Genomic DNA, 26,256 nt, shown 5'->3' with positions numbered 1-26,256 from the left:
CACCAACTGCAGTTTTCTGGTCATTTGCCGATTACCAATCTTTAAAACAGCCTGACCTGCCGATTCTGATTTTGGCCGATACCAGTTTTTTTTTTACTGAAATGTTGCTAAATGTAGCAAGAAAGTTACTGAGTCAGCAACAATGGGTGAATATTGTTAACTGCAAACATGCAGACATGACCTGGTGGGGCAGTCTGACAGTCAACCTTTTCACTGTGGAGCAGAAGAGGACAGAGGCTGAATTTTAAAACTTTGCTGACGAAGATAAGATCAGTGGATAAGATTGGCTTCATGTAAGTATCAGCCGATCACCAGTCTCCCAAAGTAAAGGAAACTGGCTCCAATAAATGGGCCAATAAATGTATCCTATATATGTATATATACTGTATACATGTGCATATAGGATATATGCACATGTATATATCCTATATACATGCATCTCTGACATCACTGTCAGAGATGCAGTAAATTTATACTAGGTGTGTGAATGATCTAATATTTTGACTGCTGATTTCAGCCAGTCCACATTATTAGCAGAACCTGAGGGCCCCAAAACTGGCCAGAGCCGGAGGCCTCCATGTGGCCTTCAGCTCTGGCCTCTGGGTCTGCTGCATAGAAAGTTCATAGACGTGCCAGACATTTTGATTCACAAACTAATGTCCTGAGTAGGAAGAAAACATATATGTTTAAAAATATTCATAATCAAAAATAGAATTCTGCCTTGCCCAAATGAGGCCTACTTTTTTAATTAATTAATTTCCGGTTTTCACTGGGAAGGTAACAAGTTGCAGTGATGGTTTGATACAAATATTTACTTTTTACTCAGGCTTCTGCTGACTTGTCTCTCCAATAGCTCCTGTGTGGTGGGAGCTGGCACACCGGACAGCACACCACACTGAGGTGGTCAATGGTCACATGGTTGTAAATTGAGGGAGTCAACATAAACTTCTTTTAGCTCCTCCCAGGAATCATGCTGACAGCATTCCAGTAGTGTTGTAGTACTCGAGACCGGTCTCGGGATCACTTTCTGCATACACTGCAGTAGCTATTATTATTTTATTTAATTATATATATTAAAATTTATTTAATTAGTGAAGAAATAAAACACAAGAATGGAAGAGCACACAGAGCATGCTCATTGCTCTTTGATCGTTTTCATCACCTGTCATGGTGGCAGACATTCCAGCACTGTACTTCCTGGCTTCATACAGTGGGAGGCATGGCCGGAAATCCCGGGGGGTTTGGGGGTTCCGGAATCCCCCAATCTTGGAAAAGTCTAGAATTGTCCCACCGCCCCCCCAAAAAAATCATAATAGAAACCTTTGTATTTAAACAGTGTCGATAGGAAAAGGTAAAAAAAATAAAATAAAACGAAGTAAATCCACCACTCAACGAAAAAAATAAGAATGAATTTGTAGGTCCACCCTCGCCATTGTTAGAACAGTGGTTCAGTCCAAAGTGTAGGAGGAGCAACAGCAGCGAACAGCATAGGCTTTAAGAGAGCCGCTGAAGTGAGGAGCTAGCTGTTAGCTGTGGCTCTGCAGTACAAACAACAAACCCTCCATTAAGTAAAAACTTAAAGCAAAAGATATGTAAACCTTTTACTTATTTTCACTGCTAAATAAGAAGAAACACATTAACAATAAAAATCAGCCTGCAGTTTATTATTTTATTACTTTGGCTGAATCATGATAAACTGCCTTGTTATGCCTTCGAAATCAAAACTAGCAAAACTGGCTACATTGCTTTGATAGACTTAAACTTTTTGAAGGTAGCAAATATATCAATTAAATGTAGCTCTTATGTTAATGAGAAGAGTTTGAAATGGGAGGGGCTTATCACTACAACTAGACAGCAGCTCAGTGTGTGGGAGCCGAGAGCAGAGAGAGAGCAGATAGAAAAACAGAAATGTATGCTTTTTACCATCTTCAACACAGAGCCTCTAAAATGACACACACACACAAAATAGAATCTGGATATTTTTCTATAAAAACCCTGGTGCTTTGAGTGTTGAATTTAGTTATGATACTTGTCATATCTTCATTATTTCTACCTACTTATAGATTCTCAACCATCCAGGACATGGCAAAACCTAAAAGATTTAAACATAAAGCAACTTTGGAAGTTAGAATATAATTAACACATAACTAGTATTGAGAGCCACCACAATAAATCAATATGAGGAATTTTATCAAGTGGAGGTACTCATTTAAACTTTTTATTTATAGCCTTAAATTTTTGTAAAGGCGTACCAGAGAATATATCTGTGCCACTGAACCAAGTTCATATCTAAACATTCAAATTTTAGTTTGACTTTTAATAGGTCTTAATAGTTTGCTTACTGAGAAAAAAACATGTCTGAGCATTAACACTTGCTACTCATTTTTGTTCCTGCAGTGTGAACACATTAAAAACTTTTTAAACCACATTTTCAGTTACATTTCACTGTAACTTTGTTGACCTCCCCCAAACTGCTCTCAAAAAAATCTCTTTGCTTATTGTCCCCCCAATAATGAAATGGGATTTCCTTCCTTGGTGGGAGGGAGGGTGTGCACCTTCTCCTTACTTCTTGCTTGTTGCTCCGTGGACAGTGTTCATAGTTGAGTTAATAGTTTACCATTAGGGCATTGACTTAATTGCTATTAAGTATTACAGTGGTGGTTTCTGACATGGAGAATATGGGCAACCGCCCAGGACATTATTTTTTTTATGGGTGGCATGAGACCTCCGTGGATGGTGGTGTAACCGGAACCTTTTCTGCGTTGTGCTGGTTATTGAGTGAACAGGCCGTGACGCAGTTTATCTTTTAAAAGATGATTCTCGGTTTATTTCTGACGAGAATACAGACAAAACAATCGTGTTAAAGGCTGCCCGCTCCAAGTCCTCTCCCGCAGGACAACATGACAAAAGGCCTGGGAAACACCTCTCACAACTTACAAAAAAACTAAATAAACATTTTTGTACAACATACCTGACGAGAATACAGACAAAACAACCGTGTTAAAGGCTGGCCGCTCCAAGTCCTACACAAAACAAAAGTATATAACAAAAATTAACTTAATAGATCTATGAATAAACTGAATGTATTTAGATGGAAAAATAAAACGCACACACCTCTCCCGCAGGACAACATGACAAAAGGGGAGGGGCTAAGGGGCACAAACAATTTAAAGACAATATCACAGAAGAAGAAATAAAAGGGAGGGGCTTCAATCTTAAAGTAACACGGTTAAAACAATGACAGAGGTGTTTCAGTAAGATAAGGAACAAGACAAATAATAAAAAAAAGACATTTTGTGATTACACAAAATGTCTAACAAAAAATAACAAAAGAGAATTACAACCAGGTTACAGTGGCACAGAGATGGAAGCAAAGCAGAATGAAGAAGAGTTTGAATTGATAATGATATGGGTCAAATTTGCTTCAGCTCTAAGTATTTAATATCTAGATGTTTTTATGGGAATGTGAATGTTTCAGATCAATTTAAGAAACAACTTTTATCATATTTCACATCTTTTTGTGTCATGTAGCACGGGTTGCCAGTCTTGGTCTTGACTCGGTCTTGCCCTCCCATTGACTTGGTCCTGACTTGGTCTCGGATCATAAAAGTCTTGGTCTTGTTTCGATCTCGATACGCTTTGGTCTTGGTCTCGGGTTAGGTGGTCTTGACTACAACACTTCCCCGAGGGTGGATGAGATTCGCCCAGAGTTCCTCAAGGTTCTGGATGTTGTAGGGTTGTGTTGGTTAACGCGACTCTGATGCACTATGGACATCCCCCGATGTCCATATTGCATGAACATCAGGGGAAGTTGGGGGACTGGCAGACTGGGGTGGTGGTCTCCCTGTTCAAAAAGGGGGATCGGAGGGTGTGCTCTAATTACAGAGGGGTCATACACTTAATGTCATGGCATGACCTTGCCATGAATAGACCTCCATGGCAAGGTCTATTCAGGGGTTCTGGAGAGGAGGGTTGGTCGGATAGTTGAACCTCGGATTCAGGAAGAGTGTGGTTTGCGTCCTGGTCGTGGAACTCTGGACCAGTTTTCCACTCTCAGCAGGTTCCTGGAGGGTGTGTGGGAGTTTGCCCAACCGGTCCACATGTGTTTTGTAGACTTGGAGAAGGCGTTAAAACATGTCCCTCGGGGAGCCCTGTGGGGAGTTCTCCAGGAATATGGGGTTCCGGGCGCTTGTTACAGGCTGTTAGGTCCCTTTATGAATGGTGTTAACAATGGATGGTGTTAAGGACCATTCATTGTTAAGCAATGTTACAGTAAGTTCCACTGTAAGGATTGTTTTTGTTTTGTTTTGTTTTTTTTGCCATTTTAACAACATAGTTAAAGATTATGAAGGCATGGCACATAAAACGGCATACTCAGTTAGCATAAAGCAGCATTATATAAACACTGAAAGCGTTTCACTGAAATATACTTAGACACTATTTACTTACAAATATTATTGCAATGTATTTATTTTGAGATTTAGTAAGGTTTACTAAAATATACATCACAGAACCTATTTAAAAATATTACAAAAAGTATAATTTCAGAAAAGTATTGTTTATATATATTTGTAATATATATATTTTGTAATATATATATATATTTTAAATGTACATTTAAAATACATTCAAAGCATATTTTCAAATTGGCTTGTCCAAAGTATAATTTTAGTAATATATTTAATTAGAACTTAAAGTATATGTTAGAAAAATATACTTCTAGAAAATATACCAAAATACATTTTTAAAGAGTATTTGAAGCATGTTTTTAAAAATATATTTATTTTATATTTTTAACAAAAACTTAATAAGTATATTCACTTAATAACATACTAAAATGTATTTCAGAAAAATACAGCATATTTTAAATATATCTAAATATATTATTTTCTCACTAGGGTTTCTTTTCTCTCATTCCCCAATTGTTGGACACATTGCTGATGATCTTACATATGGATACACTGGAACACAAGTACTGAATAAACAGCTTTATCATACAACATCCTTGCTTTCGGTTTCATGTGTGCACTTCTTCCTGTGATATCACATGGGTCCTTGAATGAATATGGTGTTACAGCTGCAGTCATCTTGTAGACACAACTCTTCATTGATCTGCCGCTTCATCTCTCTGGAATCCTTAATTACATTAAGAAAGAATGTCAAATCAATAAACAAAGAAACTGAGACAGCATTGTTGATATAAGAAAAATATGTTGAATCTGGGACAGCCCAAAGACTGAAAATGAAGGACTACCTTTAGATCTAACATGATCTAAATAGGTATATGTGAAGAGAAGTCAAAAATTGCCATTAGATCTAAATAGACTTATTAATTTAATTATGATGTTAGGAGCTGTAATCTGGTTGATTTCTTTTTTTTATGTATACTTCTTACCTCTTACCATATCTTTCAAACTTCTTTTGAATCTTAAAGTTTTTAACAAATATGAGTTGGTAATATATAGAAGTTTACATGCGGTTTGTGTTAAAAAGAAAAGATACAAAGAAATACAGATAAAAACCGTAGGATCCAGGGATTTATGCATGAAGACAGAAATATGATCTATTTTTACTCTAAAATTATTCAGAGCTAATCTGTAGTGTAGAAAAAACACGATATATTCCACACTAAACAGGATGTAACAGTAGGAAACAAAAGCATTCATAATTAATTAATCGTAATTAATCACTTGATAACACAATACATTTTTAAAAACCCATAGTAGTTTTTATTTTGACTCACAGTGTGACTTGTTTATACAAATGGAGGGTGTTTTTATTTCTTCTATGAAATTAGCAGTACGTAAGCTTAAAAAGAAGCGTAATGACACTTATTGGTGAACTGTATTTATTTATTGAACTACATACGAAGGATGTAGCTAATTCTTATTTTATTGGCGGTATGAAAATAGGTTTAGCTTACATAATTAATACGGTGTATAAAACGTCTGGGATCCATACAAAAATACCGTTAAAAAGTTACGTTTTGTAACGTTTCATATGGTAACCATTTGAGGGTATATGAACATCAGAGCATCCAATAAACGTAATATCAAACTATCACTTGCATGTAGCAGCGACTGTCTTCAAATTCCAATGCCGATTATTTAATTGCAACAGCCCTGGTTTTAAAACTAATAGACCACAATATTATCAAACTGTGTGTGTGTTTTTTTTTTAACCACATTGTGTTACCATATACACAATATGGTAAATAAAATAAAATAAAATAAAATAAAATAAAATGAAATAAAATATGGAGTCGTATACGTTCATTTCATAACGCAATAGCTACGGCATAGTATTTTCGATCTGCATTATCTCACGTATAAAACCAGTGTCTTGTTCCAAATCCGAGGTAGAGTATGCTGCAGAGGTACAGAGGGTTCGCTAACCGCATAGGTAGCTCCCAGACACCAGAGGGCGTATTGGCGTGTTTCAGAGCTGCAGCTGCTTGGCTGCCCAGCTCTGGCCTGGCTGCCCAAGCCAGGACTTTTCAAGCTTTCTGCTGAAAAACCTCCAATCTCCATGCTTTAGTGAGTTTCTTTCATTGTGCTGAATGTGTAGTCGAACCGCTGCCACACAGTTCTCCTTTGGTTCTTGCAATGAATTACTGAATATTTGGAAAGTCTTTTGAAGAAGTTGGAAAAAGTTGCGGTTCATTAATGGAATAGCTGCATCTGATAGATTTCTGCGTATCCGCAGTTAACATGAAATACTTAGGCAACATTGGTTGCATGCATTTAAAGACATTCTGAATATGTTATTGTGATGTGCCTACAAAAACTCCATATCAGCATATGTCGTGTCATGTATGACTACGTTCATACATGACACGTTCTGTCTTGTCGTTAATTTACCGATGACAGTCATTTAGAAAGGAAATTTAAAGATTAAAGTAGCCCAAGTGTTCCTTAAATAGGTCATATATTAAAGCAATAAAATTTGTCTTTTTGTGCGGCAAACAACTGACAAAAATCTAATTTAGTACAAGTCATAAAAGAGCAAGGTAAAGCTGGATAACCTATTTAGCAGCAGCAGGCCTACGTGTGTGTGTGTGTGTGTGTGTAGGGGTGTGTGTGTGTGTGTGCGAGGGACGAGGCGGGAGGGGGTTTGGGGGTTGGCGCGTGCGTGTGTGGGCGTTCGTGTCTGTACCGGACAGGGTATGCAGAGCCAATCCGCTACTCATGCATATGACGTGCTGATGTCCTACGTCAGCCCAGCCGCTTGCCAGGATCAGAGCTCCACACACACACACACACACACACACACGCACACACACACGCACCGGTGGGAACCATACACACACTTCGTCGCTGAGGCTGGACACCAACGCTCCTGGCCCGGCAACGGAGCACAAATCCAGGCTTCCAGGCGCCGCAGCCCGCTGTGAAAGTGGACTTTTCATCGCCTTTCTTTTTCGATATGGGAGACATGGGGGATCCTCCGAAAAGTAAGACACTTGTTTTGGTTTGGGATGCGATACTGATATCACTTAAATTAGGACTTTGGAGCTGTGCTGTCATATCTTAATAAGACTTTTTCTTAGCCCTGTTACAGTCGTTAGTTTTAATAAAATTATAAAAACAATTGTGGCCTAATCCAGGTTAATTCATAAAAATCATTTCACCACGTAATAATAATAATAATAATAATAATAATAATAATAATAATAATAATAAATGAACAGCGTTTGATGTATCCCATTCTGGGGCTCTTCTTTCAGAGAAGCGACTGGTGTCTCTTTGCGTGGGCTGCGGGAACCAGATCCACGACCAGTACATCTTACGGGTATCTCCGGACCTGGAGTGGCATGCCGCTTGTCTCAAGTGCGCGGAGTGCAGTCAGTACCTGGACGAGTCATGCACTTGCTTCGTCAGGGATGGAAAGACTTATTGTAAACGGGACTACATCAGGTAGGACGGCCGGGATGGGATGGGATGGGACGCCTCTGATGCGACAAGAACTGGAGCAGCTCGGCGATTGGAATTATTGTGTTGTTTTCAATATTTTACAAGATCCATCAGAGATTATTCGGAGTGACTTTGCATCGCGTGGAGTTCTGGTTTCACCGGGTTCATATTAAGATATTGTGCGGTGCTACAAAAAACTTGTTGAACAACTTACAAAGTGCACCCTCAACTAATTCTTCATCTTAAGCTTTGGAAGATGCACTTCAAAAGACTAAAAAATAAGATAAAAAAATAAAAATAAATAAGCAACCGTTGATAAGCAACGAACAGATCAGCTCAAAACCGCTTGGGTCAAATGGGAATTTATTAAGGCGCCGGTGTTAAAAACATGTGCAGATGACAAAATAAAATTACCCGTGTGACCACACACACACACACACACACACTATATATATATATATATATATATATATATATATATATATATATATATATATATATATATATGCCTCATTTAAACGAATAGGCCTAATATTGTTGATATCACAATTGCCATTAGTAGTAGTAATAATAAAAATTAATTTATTATTATTATTATTATTATTATTATATTAAAACTATTTGCAAAAAAAAAAAAATCCACCTAGACTATAATTTTCCTATTTTGATTTTTTGTTGAATACGTGTGAATGTGTGTGGTTGCCCCGCAGGTTATACGGGATTAAATGCGCTAAATGCAATATCGGCTTCAGTAAGAATGACTTCGTCATGAGGGCTCGCTCCAAAGTCTACCACATCGAGTGTTTCCGCTGCGTGGCCTGCAGCAGGCAGCTTATCCCGGGAGATGAGTTCGCTCTGCGGGAAGACGGGTTGTTCTGCCGCGCTGACCATGATGTGGTGGAACGGGCCAGCCTCGGCAGTGGAGATCCGCTCAGTCCCCTGCATCCGGCCAGACCGCTCCAGATGGCAGGTAGAGTCCCGAGAGTATATCCCCACAGAGGGGATATCATCCTGATCTGAGCTATTATTTTTGTCTGCATTGCGTTCCTTAGAAAACAAACACACAACAACAAAAAAACTAAGTGTGCGCGTGTCTGTGTGTGTGTTTTAGGAGGGCACGGGGGAAGTGTCTCATTCACGCTGTCCAAGTTTGATGTATAGCCTATGCATTGTAAGATGGGTTAAGGGTCCTTCAATCACCGTGAAGCTGCTCCTGATTCTTTCACAGACAAGTGGGTGTGTTCTTGTGGTGCGCAGTGTCTGTAGGTCTGTTTCTTTATGCAAACTACCGTCTGACCAGATCAGGGTTGTTAGATTAGATAAAGCGGATGCTGCTGTCCGAAATAGGCTGCAAAGTTATCACAGCTGGGGGAGGACGGCAATCCTATGTGGCTGTGGGTCCATATTTTATCTGGGTTGTTGATGTGCATTCGAGACTTTAATTTTTTGGCCATGGACCCGAAAAATACAGACATGTTGTCTACCTAGTGGATATTTATTCTAAGAAAAAATATTGGGGTTGAACTAAAAAACAAAAAACAAAAAGAAAAAGAAAAGAAAAAAAAAGAAAAGAAAAATATGTATTTTTTAAAACAACAAACACAGATTGTCAAACAATCTAATTTATTTGCTAAATAAATGGCAAAATATGAACTGAAACTCAATTTGCAGGAGAAGGTTAAGCACTGCTAAATCCGTCGACAAACCCGAAAGTTTCTGGATGTTCATCAGACCGATCAGCTAAATCTAATTTTTACGCTCTCTACTCAATGTTTCCAAACAGCAGAGCCAATTTCAGCGCGGCAGCCTGCACTCAGACCCCATGTCCACAAACAGCCAGAGAAGACCACCCGAGTCCGGACGGTGCTGAACGAGAAGCAGCTGCATACGCTGCGGACCTGTTACAACGCCAACCCGAGGCCCGACGCCCTGATGAAGGAGCAACTGGTCGAGATGACTGGCCTCAGCCCGCGAGTGATCCGCGTCTGGTTCCAGAACAAGCGGTGCAAGGACAAGAAGAAAAGTCTGCTGATGAAGCAGCTGCAACAGCAACAACCCAACGACAAGACGGTGAGAGCGCCGACCTGTTGCTGGCACCTGAATGTCTTAAAAATGCTGTAAACTCCCAAAGGAAATCGTTTGTCTTCTCCTGCACCAAGAATCCAGTATGTTTAATCCCAGTGCATTCTGATAAGTTAATCAACACCAAGTGGTAAAACTGATTCATTCAAGAAGTTCTTAACTTCAGCGGTTTGTGTTCAGCTTATTTCTAGTAATTGACAGCACGCACGAATGTACGCACCCACCCCTCCCCGCACCCTTCCACTCCTTTCCTCAGACACGCGTACCCTCGAACGCATACCCTTGAGATGATGCTGTAGATATGTGTGAGCGCTGACCATGACCCCTCCATGCAGAACATCCAGGGAATGACGGGCACCCCGATGGTTGCGGCCAGTCCGGAGCGACACGACGGCGGCATCCAGGCCAACCCGGTGGAGGTGCAGAGCTACCAGCCGCCCTGGAAGGTCCTCAGCGACTTCGCCCTGCAAAGCGACATAGACCAGCCGGCCTTCCAACAACTGGTTCGTCGTTTTCTGTTCACTAATAGAACGATTTCTGAAAGGTTTAAAATCTAGGTCGCTTATTTTGGCCTTCAACTTTTTGCATTTTAATATTGACCTACAGGGGTTCCTCTTCTTCTGTTGTGTTTTTGAATTTCGAATTTAACAATTTTATGAAAGAACATATTGCTAATTAAATTGCAACTTGACAATTCAAGCCTATTGTTTGCCATTTGTTCCTGCAGTTGTTGGCATCGCTGTAACCTGTTTGCTCACATCTGATCACTTCTCCGTGTTCTAACATTTTACTTTTTTACTTTTAACTCATGCAGCCAAAAAAACGGTTGTAGCAAAGAGGGCATCCAAATGAGATTTTGTTTAATATAGTCTGCATTATACTCCTACAGCCAGATGATTGTCGGAAACCTCCGAGGCGGCTTTAGTTTCCTGCTCGGAATATGAGCTGTGCCGGCCTCTTTCTGTACATTTAATTGACCGTTTAGTGATGCAGCTGAAATTGAGACACTAGTGATGGCTTCCTTTATTCAATTTCTGTTGATTTTTGTGTAATGTTTCTATTGGAATTATTTGAAAAGGGTCCGAACAGCAGCTGGAATATGTAGACTGGAAAAAAAAATCACTGGTTGGTCACTCGTGGGTTTTCACATTTTTTCACTTCAGATAATTTTGTTGTACTTTTGATGAAGTGGGAATTAAGTAATCTATTTTTGGCTTACGGAAAAACGTGGGTATTTGCTTTGGAAAATTGTGATCCTAAAACTGTTGAGGAAATTGAAACGTCTTTAGATTTTCTCCCCATTCTAAGTGAGTTTAGTTTTGCGCTATTTTCAGTACAGACAAAATTCTGAACACGGTCCGCTCTGCTCTGTCTAATCGCTGCCTGATGCTTCCTCCAGGTCAGCTTCTCAGAGGGAGGGCCAGGTTCGAATTCGACAGGCAGCGAGGTAGCATCCATGTCCTCCCAGCTTCCCGACACGCCGAACAGCATGGTCTCCAGCCCCATCGAAGCCTGAGGACTGGCTGAACACACAGCCCCGACCATCCCATTCCTCCTGACTGGGTGTACTTTGACACTGTGAAGACAATCATGGGATTTACTCCAGCCAACCATCCTAACTTTAACACGGAGTGCAGACGGACGGACATGATGAGCGGTGCTGCCTGCTTTCAGTTGCCAAAAGGAGAAAGAGAAAAGGAAGCGGACCTCTGACAGGAAGCGCAATCTAATTCACGTAGGCCTACTTTCGATATGTTCAACTTTGAATAGAAAACGATGTTGTTGTTTTTTTTAAACCGCTTCACCCACACCATATAGGCGAAGAGATCTTTTGGATCCGTCTGATTTCTTCATTTGACTGATTTCCTTTATGACCCAAAGCCTGAGGCATTTTAAACAAGGTATACCTCTAGTTTGCCACAAACGTTGTGGGACATTTGTGCGTTAGCCTATAGTGTCCGTCCAAGAATAGGCAATTTTTATTTTCCCAAAGACATGTAAATTATTCAGTCAGTTCTCTGCAAGAAATTGTATTGTTTGTTCCCGTGCAACAGAATTATTTATTATTTATTGCCGACAAATTTGCCACCTTTTGTGTAACTTTCGTAACTGAAGTAAAAAGAAACAAAAAGAAATATGCAGTTTGGTCTTTGGACTTTAGTTTACATTTTAGTTTTTATTTATTCTTTAAAATATTTAATATCATGACAAAAAGAAGACTTTTATTGAGTTTTCTATTTACGTAGCCTATAATAAGGAAAGCGTCTTATTTAGTTAGTTATCAGGTGTAATGTTGACGAGAGAACGACAAACAAACTTGCATTTTTTTTTCTTACCATCATTTCGAACTTTCGTTTTACAGCACAACACGTCGTCTTTCATAAACATTCTATCCCCATATCCACGCCTTTCAGAGTGCAAGTGTTCTTAGGCCTGCGGTTCTGATGTGACCGAACTCACATCAGTCTTAGTTCTCCGATGTTTTATACCAAGGATTAGGCTCTTTTTTGTCACCTATTAAAATAAAGAATCCAGTAACAAAAAAACAAAAAAACAAAAACAAAAAACAAGCAAAAAAAAAAACCAAAACAAAAAAAACAAAACAAAACAAACAAAAAAAGGCACACAGGCAAAAAAATGCAGCACCACATTACTGAGAGCCACCATTTTATTAACATTTTAACCTTTTTACTATTTAAAGGAAATTATTTTGCGCAAGCAAGGGATGCAAGTCTAAAAACGGTCTATGGTAAAAAAAAAAAAAAAAAGAAAAGAAAAGGAAAAAGAACACACAACACTAATTTATCATGTGTCCTTTATAACCATGTCCCTGACAAGGTTTTCATTCTAATCTGATTAATCAGCTTGTAATGAGCTTCCAACACTTCTGCTTAACAGTTAGAGATAATTAGTAAAAGGTGGAGGAAGTGAGGCTTAATGGAGAGTGTCATGACTTGTAAGTCCAGCTCTGTTACTCTGTTTAATGTTGATCTGAACATTTCCATGCTGTCCTTTGATCTACACTCAGAGCTTAGTGTTCAGATGAATGCCAGAAGCTACAAAGACACCTGATTTAATGTATTCATCTTTGTTTTCAGATTTGATCACATTTATAATTAGTTTCTTTCAATTTCTAATGTGGTATTGTTAAAAATATGCAAAACATTTAACTCTTGTTAAATCAAGAAATTGGTTATATAACCACTTAATGCAACATATTTAAAAGACTTAGTTTCCTTTTGTAGAAGTTAACACAGTCTGTGAAAGCTTGCAAGAAAGATGAAAAGCAGACCATCCAGAAATCCATAAACAAACAGATGCCGAGTTGTTTCAGTAATTATTCATCTGGTCTAATATCTATGTTGGGACAAAATCTTCTCACTTAGCCATTAAAATTCACTTTACCTCACCTACACATCACCTCAGAGAATTTTTTTACACCTCAAACTTAGTTTCACCTGAGCTGTCTGAATCTTTGTTCAAAGGGCATAACTGTGATTGTAGAAAAAAATGATATTTTAGTATGAAAAGAAAAAAATATCTGTGCTAAAGTTGTATGACATCATCACTGTCTCCTTGTGAAATGTCGTTTTCTTTGGTGAAACTTGGTAAATTGAGCTTGATTTAGGTCATAATTCACATGGCCACCAGAGGTTGCTTTTTGAGCAGATACAAACATAAGATCAAACAACTCCACAGGGACCTGAACTATGAAGGATTTAGGGCTTCCAGAGGTTACCTCAGATTTAACTCCAGGCCTGGATACGATACCATGGTATTTTACAGTACACATACCCTGCTGTGGAGTACCTTATGCTGGAGAACAGATATGACTAGCTATAAAAAGAACACCTATTGGTTGATCAATGTTCTTGAAAACTGAGTGGTGATGGGGAAAACAAAAAACAAACAAACAAAAAAAAAAACATTGTGTGTGTTATCAGTGAGGATTTGCAGACCTAGAGGGATAAGGGATAAGGGATGCTGGAGGAAGAATCTGCTTTGAAGCCTTGTCCCTGCAGTCAATTATGCTTAAATGTTTAAGTGTAAACATAATTTAGTATCAGAATAATATAATTGAAGCATATAAGATTTAGACTTAGACTTATTACCTGTCTTTCAGTTAACTCAGTTGTATGTAGTACACCTGTAGTTTAGTGCAATCTTATTTATTTATTTAATTAATTTATTTATTTATTCTCTTATTTATTTATTTATTTATTCTCTTATTTATTTATTTATTTATTTTTGAATTGAAAAGGATACTACATCAAAATCTCCTGTCTCCTTCATCTGTGTGACATATTAAGCATACTGTAGACAAGAAAAAAACAAGCAAATACCATAAAATAGACAAAAAAAAATAGTTAAGCTCAAATGTAGCTAATTATATTGTATTGACATTTGACTCATGTACAGTTAAAAAAGCAAGGAAAGAGAAAACAATATTAAATATGTCCAGCTGCTATTCTTTATGTCATGAATGAAATCACGCCCAAACTGATGTTGCAGGTATACATGGGAAGAAGGTGGGTGAGGGGCCGGGGGGGAGTTCTTTAATTTTAGCTGAGCACATTTATATTCTTTGTAATTGCCAGACACTTACAACATTTGTAAAAGGTCAGAGTGAGCAGAAGGAAGGAGTCAGAAATCAGCAGGTCTGTTTGTGGAAATCTTCTGCCAGTGTGCTGTATTCGAAGTGTTTGTATAAATTGCAACTGTTAAAGTCAAAACTTCTTGTAACAACTCCGCTTAACATGCCGATTATAGTTGTGAGCAAATTTTAAAATCAAAATATCAATATTGCATTTTATCCCAGCAAATGAGGTCTACCCTAGCCATTGCAACATTGTCTAAAAACTTTAGACTGTTTTTGGCTAAATTAAAGTCTGTAAAAGAAGACAGTTTGCCTCTTCTGCTTGATGACAAGCATGTTGGATGTAAAATTCACTTTCACCATGAGACTCAGAGTTTTAGAGCAAGTAGGTTCATTATGCAGTTTTATCATTGTCTAGAGTGTCCAAAACAAATGTGAACAAGGGCAAACTGATCACATTATTCCCCTTCCAAAAAGAGACAAATGGCCACAAAAGTAAAGTGAGCTTGGACAATATGGATGACTGCCATTGCACAGGAAGTTAGGATGGAGCCCTAATAGTGAAAGTAGATAGTTTGTTTGGAAAAATTGGTGTTTATTGACACAAAAGTAATGGGGATGGATATTTTACTGTGCCAAATGTGCTGCAGAATAACTGTAAACCTGCCTGAAGGTAAAATCGAAACTCCTAATTTGTACCTGTGATATCCAACTGTGCATTGCGCAAGAGGCCAATGACACCAGGTAATCCAGGTAATTACATTCAGTTTACACTGTGCAATTGCAGTTACGGTTACAACAGCTGTATCTATATTGTGAAAGCCAGTATTGCTCTGCACAGCAGGTTGTGACAACAGATGCTGCCACTGCAGCAGCATCAAGCTACGTACATTCCTTCCAGTTTCCACAGTTTACCACAGCAAGATGGCCAAGCACCAACCTGGGGGATCAGGATGGGTTGAAGCTTATGCAACTATTGCTGCAACAAATGACATGAAGTATTAGCTTTTGCTCGTTAGGGTGCAGGACCTGTGCCCTGTCAGCAAGCTTTTATTTACAAAGAAGATGTTACAAAGGTATGGAATAAAATATGTCCATGTTAAACAAATAAATTTGCCTTTTTACTAAACTATTTCAATATTTACCCAAACAAACTAATATATAAATATATATACTAAAAAAACTTCATTTACATGTTTTAGATCCAAAAAGTGTTAACCGTTAGTACAAATAATTATTTTTACATGGATGTTTTACAGTGGAATTATGTTGTTCTAAATGTAGCGTGAGTTCATGGGAGTAGTTCTACTGAACATCAATGACAACAACAGTAGAGTGTTATTTTCTTTTCTCACTTCTCTACACTGGTTGCCAGTGTTTCCACAATCCTTATGAATACTACCATGGTGAATTTTTTTTAAAAATATATTTAGGTGTATTTTAAATAATCTGTATTTTTCTGAAATATATTTTTATTATGTTATCAAGCGGATATAATTATTAAGATTATATTAAAAATGTAAAATGAAAACGTTTTTAAAATATTTTTTTATTTTTTTTTTAAAAAAGTATTTTGGCACACTTTCTGAAGGTGTAATTTTTCTAAAATATACTTTAAATTTTAATTAAATATATTAGTAAAATTATATTTTGGATAATCGTTTTAAAAATACACTTTGCATGTATTTGTAAAATTGTCTATTTTAAATGTACATTTTAAAAATATATTACAAATATATACAAACAATACTTTTCTGAAGTTGTATTATTGGCAATATTTTCAAAACAGTTCTTGTGTATTAAATGAACCTTAATAAATCTCAAAATAAATATATTTCAGTAATATTTGTAAATATTTTGTAAAGACTTTCTAATTATTTTTCAATAAAACACTTTCAGTGTTTACATGCATGCTGCCTTATGCTAATGCTACTTAATGCTGTTTTGTTAAAATGACAAAAAATAAATGAACAATCCTTATAGTGGAACTTAAGGATTGTACTGTAATATTGTTAAAACAAAGTAATAAATAATATGTTCATACCTCATAACATCAAACACTGACATTTTATTGACAGTTTCTTCAGCAAAAACATCATTGGTCCTTAACACTACATTTTGAAGGTATCCAGCTTTACATCTCTCTGAATATGATCTGTTTTTATCAGTTCTTTAACTAAAACACATAAGCTGTGTTTACTCAACCTACTTTCAGATGTAAATTCTATTAGTGAATGGCATTAGCTTCAGTTCACACACCAGACCAGATAATGCACACTTTCTTTTTCTTTTTTTGAAAACCACCATAAAAATAACTAGTAGAAGAGGAACAGCATCACCGTGAAGCTGGGAAGGAGAAGAAATGCTCTTCAAATTCATAATTTTTACTTGCACAATATTGCCTTAAAAGTAGAGAGCAAATTGATAATAGTTATTAGTTTTGGTAAATTCAAGGTGACCTCCTAGTCCGAGATAGATGATAACACAACAGGACAAGAACTGGATGGAATTGAAATGTAAGTCACGAAAGGGGAGGAAGGCTGCTTGTGCTGGTGGTAAGTTTGCTTAAAATTCTAAAGATCTTAGTTTAATTATAAACAGTGCAATACATATATAAACAAGAACGTTTGTTTCAGAAGTAGTCATTTTATTAATTTTATTGTGACTATTATAATTATTATTATAACAATCATTCAACTTCATGTTATAACTGCATGGAGGCTCTGTGTGTTGCGACTTAATATAGTTTTCTTCATAAACTTAACCTGGTTTTAATTGCCGTAAGCTCAGTATGCCAGAGAACCTTTGATATTGTGAGGCTTTTGTTATAACTCATTCATCATTGTTTTTGTCTTCAACATATTGTTGCAGTCTAAGCAAATCAAGATGAAAGAGGAAGCTAGTGATCAGGTATTAGAAAACCTAAAGACTTTCCTGTCTCAGAAGAAGCTCTGGCTCCACCAGATCACCAACCAGTTCTGAGAATGAATCTCTACAACGTCTTCATGCTTTATTATTTTTTTTTTTCTTTAAAGGTTTTGCTGGCTCCAGTGGCCCCCATTTGAAAGTAGTCTGACAGAAAAGAGGGCAATGAGAGGTGGGGAGGAAGACATATGGCAAACATTGCCAGGTCGGGAATCAAACCCGCGACCACCCCCACCAGGACCAAGGCCTCCATATGTGTATCTACCCCTGCTCCCCCGTTGCACAAGGCCTTGCTACATTTTACCAGCAAAAACTAGTGTATTTCTGACACCACAAAGTGCTTATAAACATGTCTTGATTTGAAAATAACTGAACAAAATTTAAGAACCAGAAGAAACAAGTCGGAGATGATTGGCGCTTTATGACATGGCGCATTATCTTGCCGAAGTTCGCCAATAGAAGATGGGTATACTGTGGTCATAAAGGGACTGACATGGTCAGCAACAATACTCAGGTAGGCTGTGGCGTTGACATGATGCTCAATTGGTACTAATGAGCCCAAAGTGTCCCAAGAAAATATCCCCCTCAACATTGCATCACCATCACAAGCCTGAACCGTTGATACAAGGCAGATGGATCCATGCTTTCATGCTGTTGATGCCAAATTTTGACCCTACCGAATGTCACAGCAGAAATCGAGACTCATCAGACCAGGGAATGTTTTTCCAATCTTCTATTGTTCAATTTTGGTGAACCTGTGCGAATTGTAGCCTCTGTTTCCTGCTCTTAACTGAAAGGAGCAAAGAACCTGGTGTGGTCTTCTGCTGCTGTAGTCCATCCGTCTCAAGGTTCGATGTGTTGTGCGTTCAGAGATGCTCTCCTGCATACCTCAGTTGTAACGAGTTATTATTTGAGTTACTGTTGCTGTTCTATCAGCTCAAACCAGTCTGGCCATTCTCCTCTGACCTCTGATATACGTGTGCCCACAGAACTCCTGCTCACTGGATATTTTCTCTTTTTCGGACGATTCTCTGTAAACCCTTGAGATGCTCGTGTGTGAAAATCCCAGTAGATTAGCAGTTTCTCAAATACTCAGACCAGCCTGTTTGGCACCAACAACCATTCCACGTTCAAAGTCTCTTAAATCACTTTTCTTCCCCATTCTGATGCTTGGTTTGAACTGCAGCATATTGTCTTGGCCATGTCTACATGCCTAAATGCATTGAGTTGTAGTCATGTGATTGTCTGATTCAACATTTGCATTAATGAGCAGTTGGATAGGTGTACCTAATAAAGTGGTCAGTGAGTGCATTTAAAATATTAAAAAGTATGGACGTATGCACTGTATTTAGTCAAATTTAATTAGTAGGTTGTGTCAAAGTCTGGTATTAAGCAAAAGCTGCTGGATTCTTGACATTTTAGCTAATAAAATATGTAAATGAAAATGAAAACAACTTTCACGAAGAATGATGAATACATTGTAAATTTTTTGTTAATTCATATTTTGACTTTAATAATAACAACAAAAAAAAATCAATGTATCTCCAATAACTACTCGCCCCTGCCGGTCAAATTGTACCATTCTTGAATTGCACACAAAATAATTCTAAGAGATTTAAATTGGTCCAAGGCTGCAGCCAAACAGCCCCTCATTTAGAAGCATAGCCAAACATAAATGTTTTAGGTTTCCTTACTTTTGCACCATTTTGTGTGTTTTCAACCTCCAAGATGCTCTTCTATCTGATCAGAGTCCAGTGAAGTTGTGCTGTGTTGTTTGTTTTTGGTAGATTGTACAATTCCCTATGTGCTGTTTAGGTTTGCCACACAGATACTGCTGCCCAAAAAATGTCAAAGAAATAAACTAATTTCCAGGCAATTACATTGGCAATAATGTGTTTGACTTGTTACCTCCAAAGTTGGAATTAGTCACCAGCATAGTTACAGACCATAGAATGGTCCGCAACCATTCAATTTATCTCAGCAACACCTAGAATTTGCTTCCACAACATGTAAGGGAATATATTGAACAGTTCTCTGTTCTCCGTCTGCTGGCCACTACTTACAGACACCTGCAAAGCCATCTGAGGACACACATGAACACACACACGCACGCACGCACACAGCCCCCTGTGGCAATCCTGCTCTGCTGATAAGCCATTCTTTTGTGGCACTCCTCAGTCAGACTAACTGTTGGGTTCCTGACAGGAATGAGAATCCAGGCAATTCCAGAAACTCTCAAGCAGTAGTAGAAGCCAAAGCGTTAAACACATTCGAGAACACAATCCACACTATACTTTTGACCTTATGCTGAATAAATTAAAAGCTGTTGAAGTCTAACCCAGCTTATAAGCAAAGTGCTTGACTGAGTTGTTATTTTATTGCTTTGTTGAACAGTATCTTGTGAACTTTCATGAACTGGAATGTTGAACTAGTTGTGTGGAAGTTGAAAGTTTGTCAGCACTGAAGAAGGTCAAAATGACTTCCTTGACATTGAAGACTCCTTCTGACTCAGGGTAAGCAACATAAAATGATTCAGCATGTTTGGCCTACGGCACCTTTAATTTCTCGTGTCTTTACTACTCTCTTATTATTTTGGGGAAACAGATGTTCTTCTTGTTCTCCAGATGTTTCATCTCACTGGTGAATAAAAGCTTTTCACTATCAGTGATTCTTACTGAGGGAAGCACTTTGCTGTCTCTTCATTTGAATTAATGTCAATTAATCACAGTTCACTCAGTCTAGTGCATATCAGAGTAATATAAAAAGGTCCAAGTTAATTTTTAAGCATTCATAAAATATAAATATTCTATCTTGGAAAATAAACATTTTGGATCATAAATATTAATCTTAGTCTCATTTATAGGTGGAGACAATGTGCTATGCAATGTGGATGACCACTGCTGTCATTCTGCTCTGTCTGCATTCGTCTCAAAAACAAGAACTGTTGTGTTGGAAACATGTTGATGCAGTGCTGTCTCAGTGGAAAACCTAATATGGCATTATTCATTTAAACCTGGTATTTGTAAAACTGTAAAACCTAATTAGTTCTCCTTTCTTAAAATGTATATGCAGACTCGTTGCTTTGGCACATTTTTGAAACTAGAAACTACTTATAAAAAATAAAATTATTTGATTGAAACACTTCCTGGCTCCTGCTTTTTATTTGTTTCTCTGTTCAATAAATAAATAAATAAATAAATAAATAAATAAATAACATGCAAGGCTACACTCTGGCAGAACAGGGTGCTCATGAAAATGAACATACAGCTCACTAATGTTGCAGTTTCATGCAAATGTAAATGCCAAATCTAGTTATGAATAGCTCCACAACTATGGAGTCATAATCAGTCATGATCAACTGGCTGCATAGAGAAAGATTTGCAGTTGAATGTTATAACTGTTTGGAGGTGTAGGTCTACCTTTTCACTTTAAACATCTTAAAACTATTTTTTGTGACAAAAAGAGTGGTTTAATTAGTTACTGCCGATGATGGCCCAATGCATTGTGGGATACTTTGCTGGCCTATCTCGACTGTCACATACGCATTCACATTACTTAACCAAGTTTATTTTTAAAATGTTTTTCCCTCAAAATGCCCATAACTTATTTAAATCAAGTGCTCATTATGAGTAGATGAGAAGTTAAATCCACTTAATTTATTTGATTGAAGTCAACATTATAATACACTATACATCCAAAAAAATCATTGGATTAAACTGATTAAATTTGAGTGTTTGCAAACCCTTGATCAAAGCCAAGTCATATTTACTCATCTTTTTCAATATTTTTTTTATATTTTACAGTGCTTTATAAGTCATCCATTCTGGACAACTCAAATCATCTCTCACACATTTCATAATTTTGAAACATGGCTTCAAAAGACTTTCCTCACTTTAAGTTATGATTCATACAAGAACTAGTCAAACTATCCATGGGCAGTGATAACTTATGGTTTTATACATGCAGAAGACAGGAAATGCACATGATCAAATTCAAGTGCTTCCTGGAATTCAAGACTGGAGGATTGTTTTTTTTTATTTTTATTTTGCTGAGTAGGTTGTAATACCTAGGTGGATGCTGAAAAGTGAACAAACTTAAATTTATAGGGTTAAAAAACAAATTAGGAACACTGTCACACAAAATATGATATATTTTTGTCAAAAAGGTAAATGCTACCTAATAGTTCAGTAGATGTGCCAGCTGACATTTTTTTCAGAAGCAAATGATTGTTTCATGCTGAAATAACAGCAAGAAAATGGCTCTGATCAAGAGAAGAGATAAAGGTAACAAATGTGGAACAAAACATTATGGATCCAAGCCTCCATCGTTCATGGAAGACCATGTTGAGGAAGCAAAAAACAAACAAAAAAAACAACAAAACAAACAAACAAAAAAAACACAATGGCCAATTGCTGGCAGTTTTGTACCAACAGATTTATTCACAAACTTTACATTTGGAATCCCAATGACTGTATACATTTAGCAGCAAAGTATAGCAAGCTCCCTGTAGTTCCTGCACTACTGGAAGGCTTTCTCTTCATTTGGCTAAAACTATTTAGCCTGCTCTCCTTGAGAACTTTAGATAGAATAGAACATGATAGAATAGATGTGGTTGCTTTCATGTTGTATTGTTTATGTTTCATTAAACTTTTCGTCTTTTTATTTGAAATAGGCTGCACCATATTTCAGACCAGGACAAAGGTTGCTTACTTAAAAAAATTCCCTTAAGTTGAGTTATTGAGGTCCTGGGGAGACTGGAATGGTTGTTACAATGTGGTGCATTCAGAATGACTGCCTTGGTAACAAAGAGTGACAAACTTTGAAAAAGCATATTCACATATATTCTTTGCTGCAAACATACAAACATTTTTTGTCATAGTTAATACAGATCTAATAAGGATTTTTCCATAATAACTTAAAATTTTGTATTTTGACAAAATACTTTTCACATCAAATTATTATAGATGACAAAAACATTTTGAAATATTGAACATCGTTGTTGATGCCAATATTAGTAACATACAGAAAGAATCATGGTAACCTGGCAGATAGAATTCACAAAGTTAAATTTGGAAAGCATAATCAATTCAAATTACAGAGACAGATTAAAAACTGTAGGTTTTATCAGCTGAGCTTGTTGAGCCTTTACAGAGTGGCTGAGAAAAATGCAAAGACAAACTATGCCCACAGTAGTGCCTCTCCTGTTCTGTAAACAAAAGGATCTGGGAAGATGAAGCCAAGAGTAGGACAAAAAGCGCTGATAACATACCCTAGAGATCTCTCTGGCTCCGTGACTCTACTCAGAGCCGAGGGAGAGCTGGAACAAAAGCAGCACTGTACCTGGGCAGGGTGTAGGCAACAATGCTCACCCTCTGGATGAGACCACATTTAGGTTGGATCGGAGATGAGCATGCCATCTAAAGCTTCTCTCACACATGCATTGCCTCTGGGCTATCTGGTGTCTGGCTCCCCAAAGCATCACAGGTAAGGTTCTAGTTGTCTCTTGCAACTTTTAAATGGCAGTTTAAAGCAATAAATGATGATTAATCCTGTCAGTAACTTTAGGTTGAGCTGTTAAAGGAAAAAAGAGAAATGTGTTATCCTTTTGCTCAAAAGGGTGACAAAATGAAGTAAGTGGGCACAGAAACTTAAAAAAAAGCAAATTATTTAAGCCTGATCTGTCAACATTTGTTGCACAGTATGATAGCATGAAAATTAAGATTTACACAAGAGATGTGTGCTGAAGCTTTCAGATTTAAAGGGGTTACCTAAGCCTCTTTGAAAGTTTACCCAGGTTAACCAGGTAAAGTAGCATTTAGGTGCAATTTCAGGTAGGACCACCCATTTCTTTCATGTAGGTCCTTAAACTAAACTCACCTAAAATTTCAATTCAAGTTTTGCTACATATCTCTTTGTTTATATAAAAATGATCTTGAATCCAGAGGTTATGTTTGCATCTTTAGTGGACTTAATAAAAGGAAACTAAAACAACATATAGATTCAAAACAAAGTGACAGTCAAAAGATTGCGTTATAAAACACAGAAAACATTGTATCTGAGGTGCCAAATTTCTACAATGAGCAAGTGCTTTCATTTTTTATAAATTAACTAGTTAACAGCCATTCAAAAGGCACAATGGCTTAAATTGCTATGTTTATTGGTGCAGACAGTGGTGGTTTCTGACATGAACAATATGGAAAACCTCCCATGGCGTTCTCTTGTTAGGGGCGGCATGAAACTGAAACCTCAGCAGATTGTGGCATAGAGATGGAAGCAAAGCTGGACAAATAATTTGAATTGACAATGATATTGATTAAATTTATTTCTTCTATTTATTTAATATCTAGGTACTTTTATGGGAATGTGGATCTACTTGAGAAGCAATTTTGATCACATTTCACATTTTATTGTGTCATGTAGTGCAGAGCGCTGGTCTTGGTCTTGACTTGGTCTTGAGTTAGGGGGTCCTGACTACAACACTGAGCTTTATATAGCATCATGTGCTCACAGCTGTGTACGAGATCTAGCTGATCTAGAGCAGGCGGTGGCCTGCTTGAGGTCATACAACTAGTCTTGTTGACCGAGTTTGGTTCTCAATGGCTTGCTCAAAAGCTCTTTTGTAGTAAAGGGGGGTCACCTAACCTGTCAAGTCTCCCATTTTTTACAGTATTTTTACCCCTCTTTCCCACCGTGCTCCTGTATTATTATTTTCCCTCAAATATCCTGGACTGTGCCCCCCGCACTCTCACGTTAGTTGCTCTCTCCCAGCTCCAACTGTACAGAGTATGCCCTCTCTTACAATTGTCTCCCCATGCTCTTTCATTAGTCTCTGTTCGCTCCCCCACCTGCTCTTTGACGCACAGGACATTTTCTGTATTCTCAAGTCCATAGTTTCTCCACACATACTGCTAAGAATTAACAAAAAGTTCAATCTTCAATCTCATCAGACCAGAGAATTGTCTGGTCTCATAGTCTGGGAATCTTTCATGTCTTTTTTAGTGAACTCTATGCAGGCTTTCATACTTCTTGCACTGAAGATAGGTTTTCATTGGGCCACTTTGTCATAAAGCCCCAAATGATGGAGGGCTGCAGTAATCATTGACTTTGTGGAACTTTCTTCCATCTTCCTACTGCATCTCTGGAACTCAGTCACACTGATCTTTGGGTTCTACTTTACCTCTCTCACCAAGGCTCTTCTCCCATGACTGCTCAGTTTGGCTTGACGGCGAGGTCTAGGAAGAGTTCTTGTGGTCCCAATTTTTTTCCATTTAATGATTATGGAAGCCACTGTGCTCTTAGGAACCTTGAATGCTGCAAAAATTATTTCGTAACCTTGGCCAGATCTGTGCCTTGCCACATACAGCTCTGGAAAAAAGTTTGAGACCACTTAAAATGATCAGTTTCTCTGATTTTATAGGTATGTGTTTAAGTAAAATGAACATTGATTTTTTATTGTTCTACTGACAACATGGATCCGAAATTCCAAGCAAAACTTTAGTATTCATTTGCAGAAAAGGAGGAATGGTCAAAAGAAGAAAAAAAGATGCAGTGCTTCTAGACCTCAAATAACCCAAAGTAAATAAGTCCATATTCATGCAGAAACAATACTAATGTTTTAATTCAAGAAGAGATCAGAAATCAATATTCAATGGAACAACCATGATGTTTTCAATGGGGTTCAGTGCAGTGGTCTCCCTCACAATTGGGGATGTTAGGTTTCCCTAAAAATCAACATGGCAACAACCAAACAAAGTAGAGCAATTCACAGTGGTGGAGAAAGTACTCAAAAAATGTACTTAAGTAAAAGTACAAATGAACAGACAAAAATGTACTCAAGTAAAATTAAAACTACCACATTAACATTTGTACTTAAGTAAAAGTAAAAAAGTACTGGCTTTTAAAAATACTTAAGTATTAAAAGTAAAAGTACTTGTTGAATGCATTACCTGGTCGCTAATACAATATCATTAAGTGAACCGATCGTATTTAATTTTAATACATTAGAAATGTGCCATTTTAATGAACAATGTCACAGATAAAGCATGTTTTTATTATGTTTACTCTCTGTAACATAGTTTAGACTTAGATATGTGATTCTATTCATCATAATTTCAGGGATGGAAACATCTTGTCTCCTGTCTTAATATAGCATGAACTTCACTTTTTTTGCCATTAGTGGCTTTTATTTTTAAAGAAATCCAACAGAAAGGGGATGGAAAGAAGGTGGGTGGGGAGGACATGCAACCGAGGAGCCACGTAGCAGAGTTGTAGTCAAGACCCCCTACCCAAGACCAAGTCAAGACCAGCACCCCGCTATGTGACACAAAAAAATTAAGTTTTACCTTCAAAATTGCTTCTCAAATTGATCTGAAAGATCCACATTCCATAAAACACGTAGATATTAAATACTTAGAGCTGAAATAAATTTAATCAGTAAAGATTCGCCCAGAAGAATCGGATCATTCCTGAATGTCATCAATGCAGACTTTGGTCACAGCGTTGTCCCATATTTGCGACACCTCCACACAATAATTCAGCATGAGTGACAACTTTTTTCATCGCAGATGCAACGTGTCTCTCTGTACAGCTAGCTTTGCTAGCATCACGTCCACAGATCTTACCTTTCTTTAAGCTTTCCTTCCAAGTGACGCTAAAAGTTGGACGAAGTCCCACCGTCTGTGAAAGCGAAGCGCTGTTGAGTTAGCTGTGGCCATCGGATTTCTTACTATTTATGCAGCG

At 37.5% G+C, this 26,256-nt stretch overlaps 1 protein-coding gene and 1 long non-coding RNA gene across 3 annotated transcripts; both read left to right on the top strand.

Annotated features, from left to right (window-relative positions):
- The first annotated feature begins 7,239 nt into the window (after nt 1-7,239).
- On the top strand, nt 7,240-16,003 carry isl1a (ISL LIM homeobox 1a). Of its 2 annotated transcripts, none has more exons than XM_016674196.1 (6): nt 7,240-7,453; nt 7,727-7,916; nt 8,624-8,883; nt 9,700-9,983; nt 10,331-10,498; nt 11,395-16,003. In XM_016674196.1, exons 1-6 carry the CDS (start codon nt 7,426-7,428, stop codon nt 11,509-11,511), a joined length of 1,047 nt encoding a protein of 348 aa, XP_016529682.1. In that variant the 5' UTR covers nt 7,240-7,425; the 3' UTR covers nt 11,512-16,003. The 2 variants fall into 2 exon arrangements, with proteins under 2 accessions (XP_016529682.1, XP_007557844.1); XM_007557782.2 differs by having other exon boundaries at nt 7,249-7,453; nt 9,697-9,983.
- A 294-nt stretch (nt 16,004-16,297) lies between these two features.
- On the top strand, nt 16,298-23,281 carry LOC107836833 (uncharacterized). Its single transcript, XR_001662800.1, has 3 exons — nt 16,298-18,951; nt 20,381-20,391; nt 23,271-23,281. It is a non-coding gene; the product is annotated as an uncharacterized LOC107836833 (long non-coding RNA).
- The last annotated feature ends 2,975 nt before the right edge of the window (nt 23,282-26,256 follow it).

The sequence above is a fragment of the Poecilia formosa genome, unplaced genomic scaffold, assembly GCF_000485575.1.
Source record: "Poecilia formosa unplaced genomic scaffold, Poecilia_formosa-5.1.2 Scaffold91, whole genome shotgun sequence".
In the NCBI taxonomy this organism is placed as follows: Eukaryota; Metazoa; Chordata; class Actinopteri; order Cyprinodontiformes; family Poeciliidae; genus Poecilia; species Poecilia formosa.
This window is presented reverse-complemented; position numbering and strand designations above follow the sequence as displayed.

Coding starts and splice junctions, on each gene's coding strand:
- isl1a (XM_007557782.2), top strand. CDS start 7,426: ATGGGAGACATGGGGGATCCTCCGAAAA. Junction 7,454..7,726: donor CATGGGGGATCCTCCGAAAA/GTAAGACACTTG, acceptor CTCTTCTTTCAG/AGAAGCGACTGGTGTCTCTT. Junction 7,917..8,623: donor TGTAAACGGGACTACATCAG/GTAGGACGGCCG, acceptor GTTGCCCCGCAG/GTTATACGGGATTAAATGCG.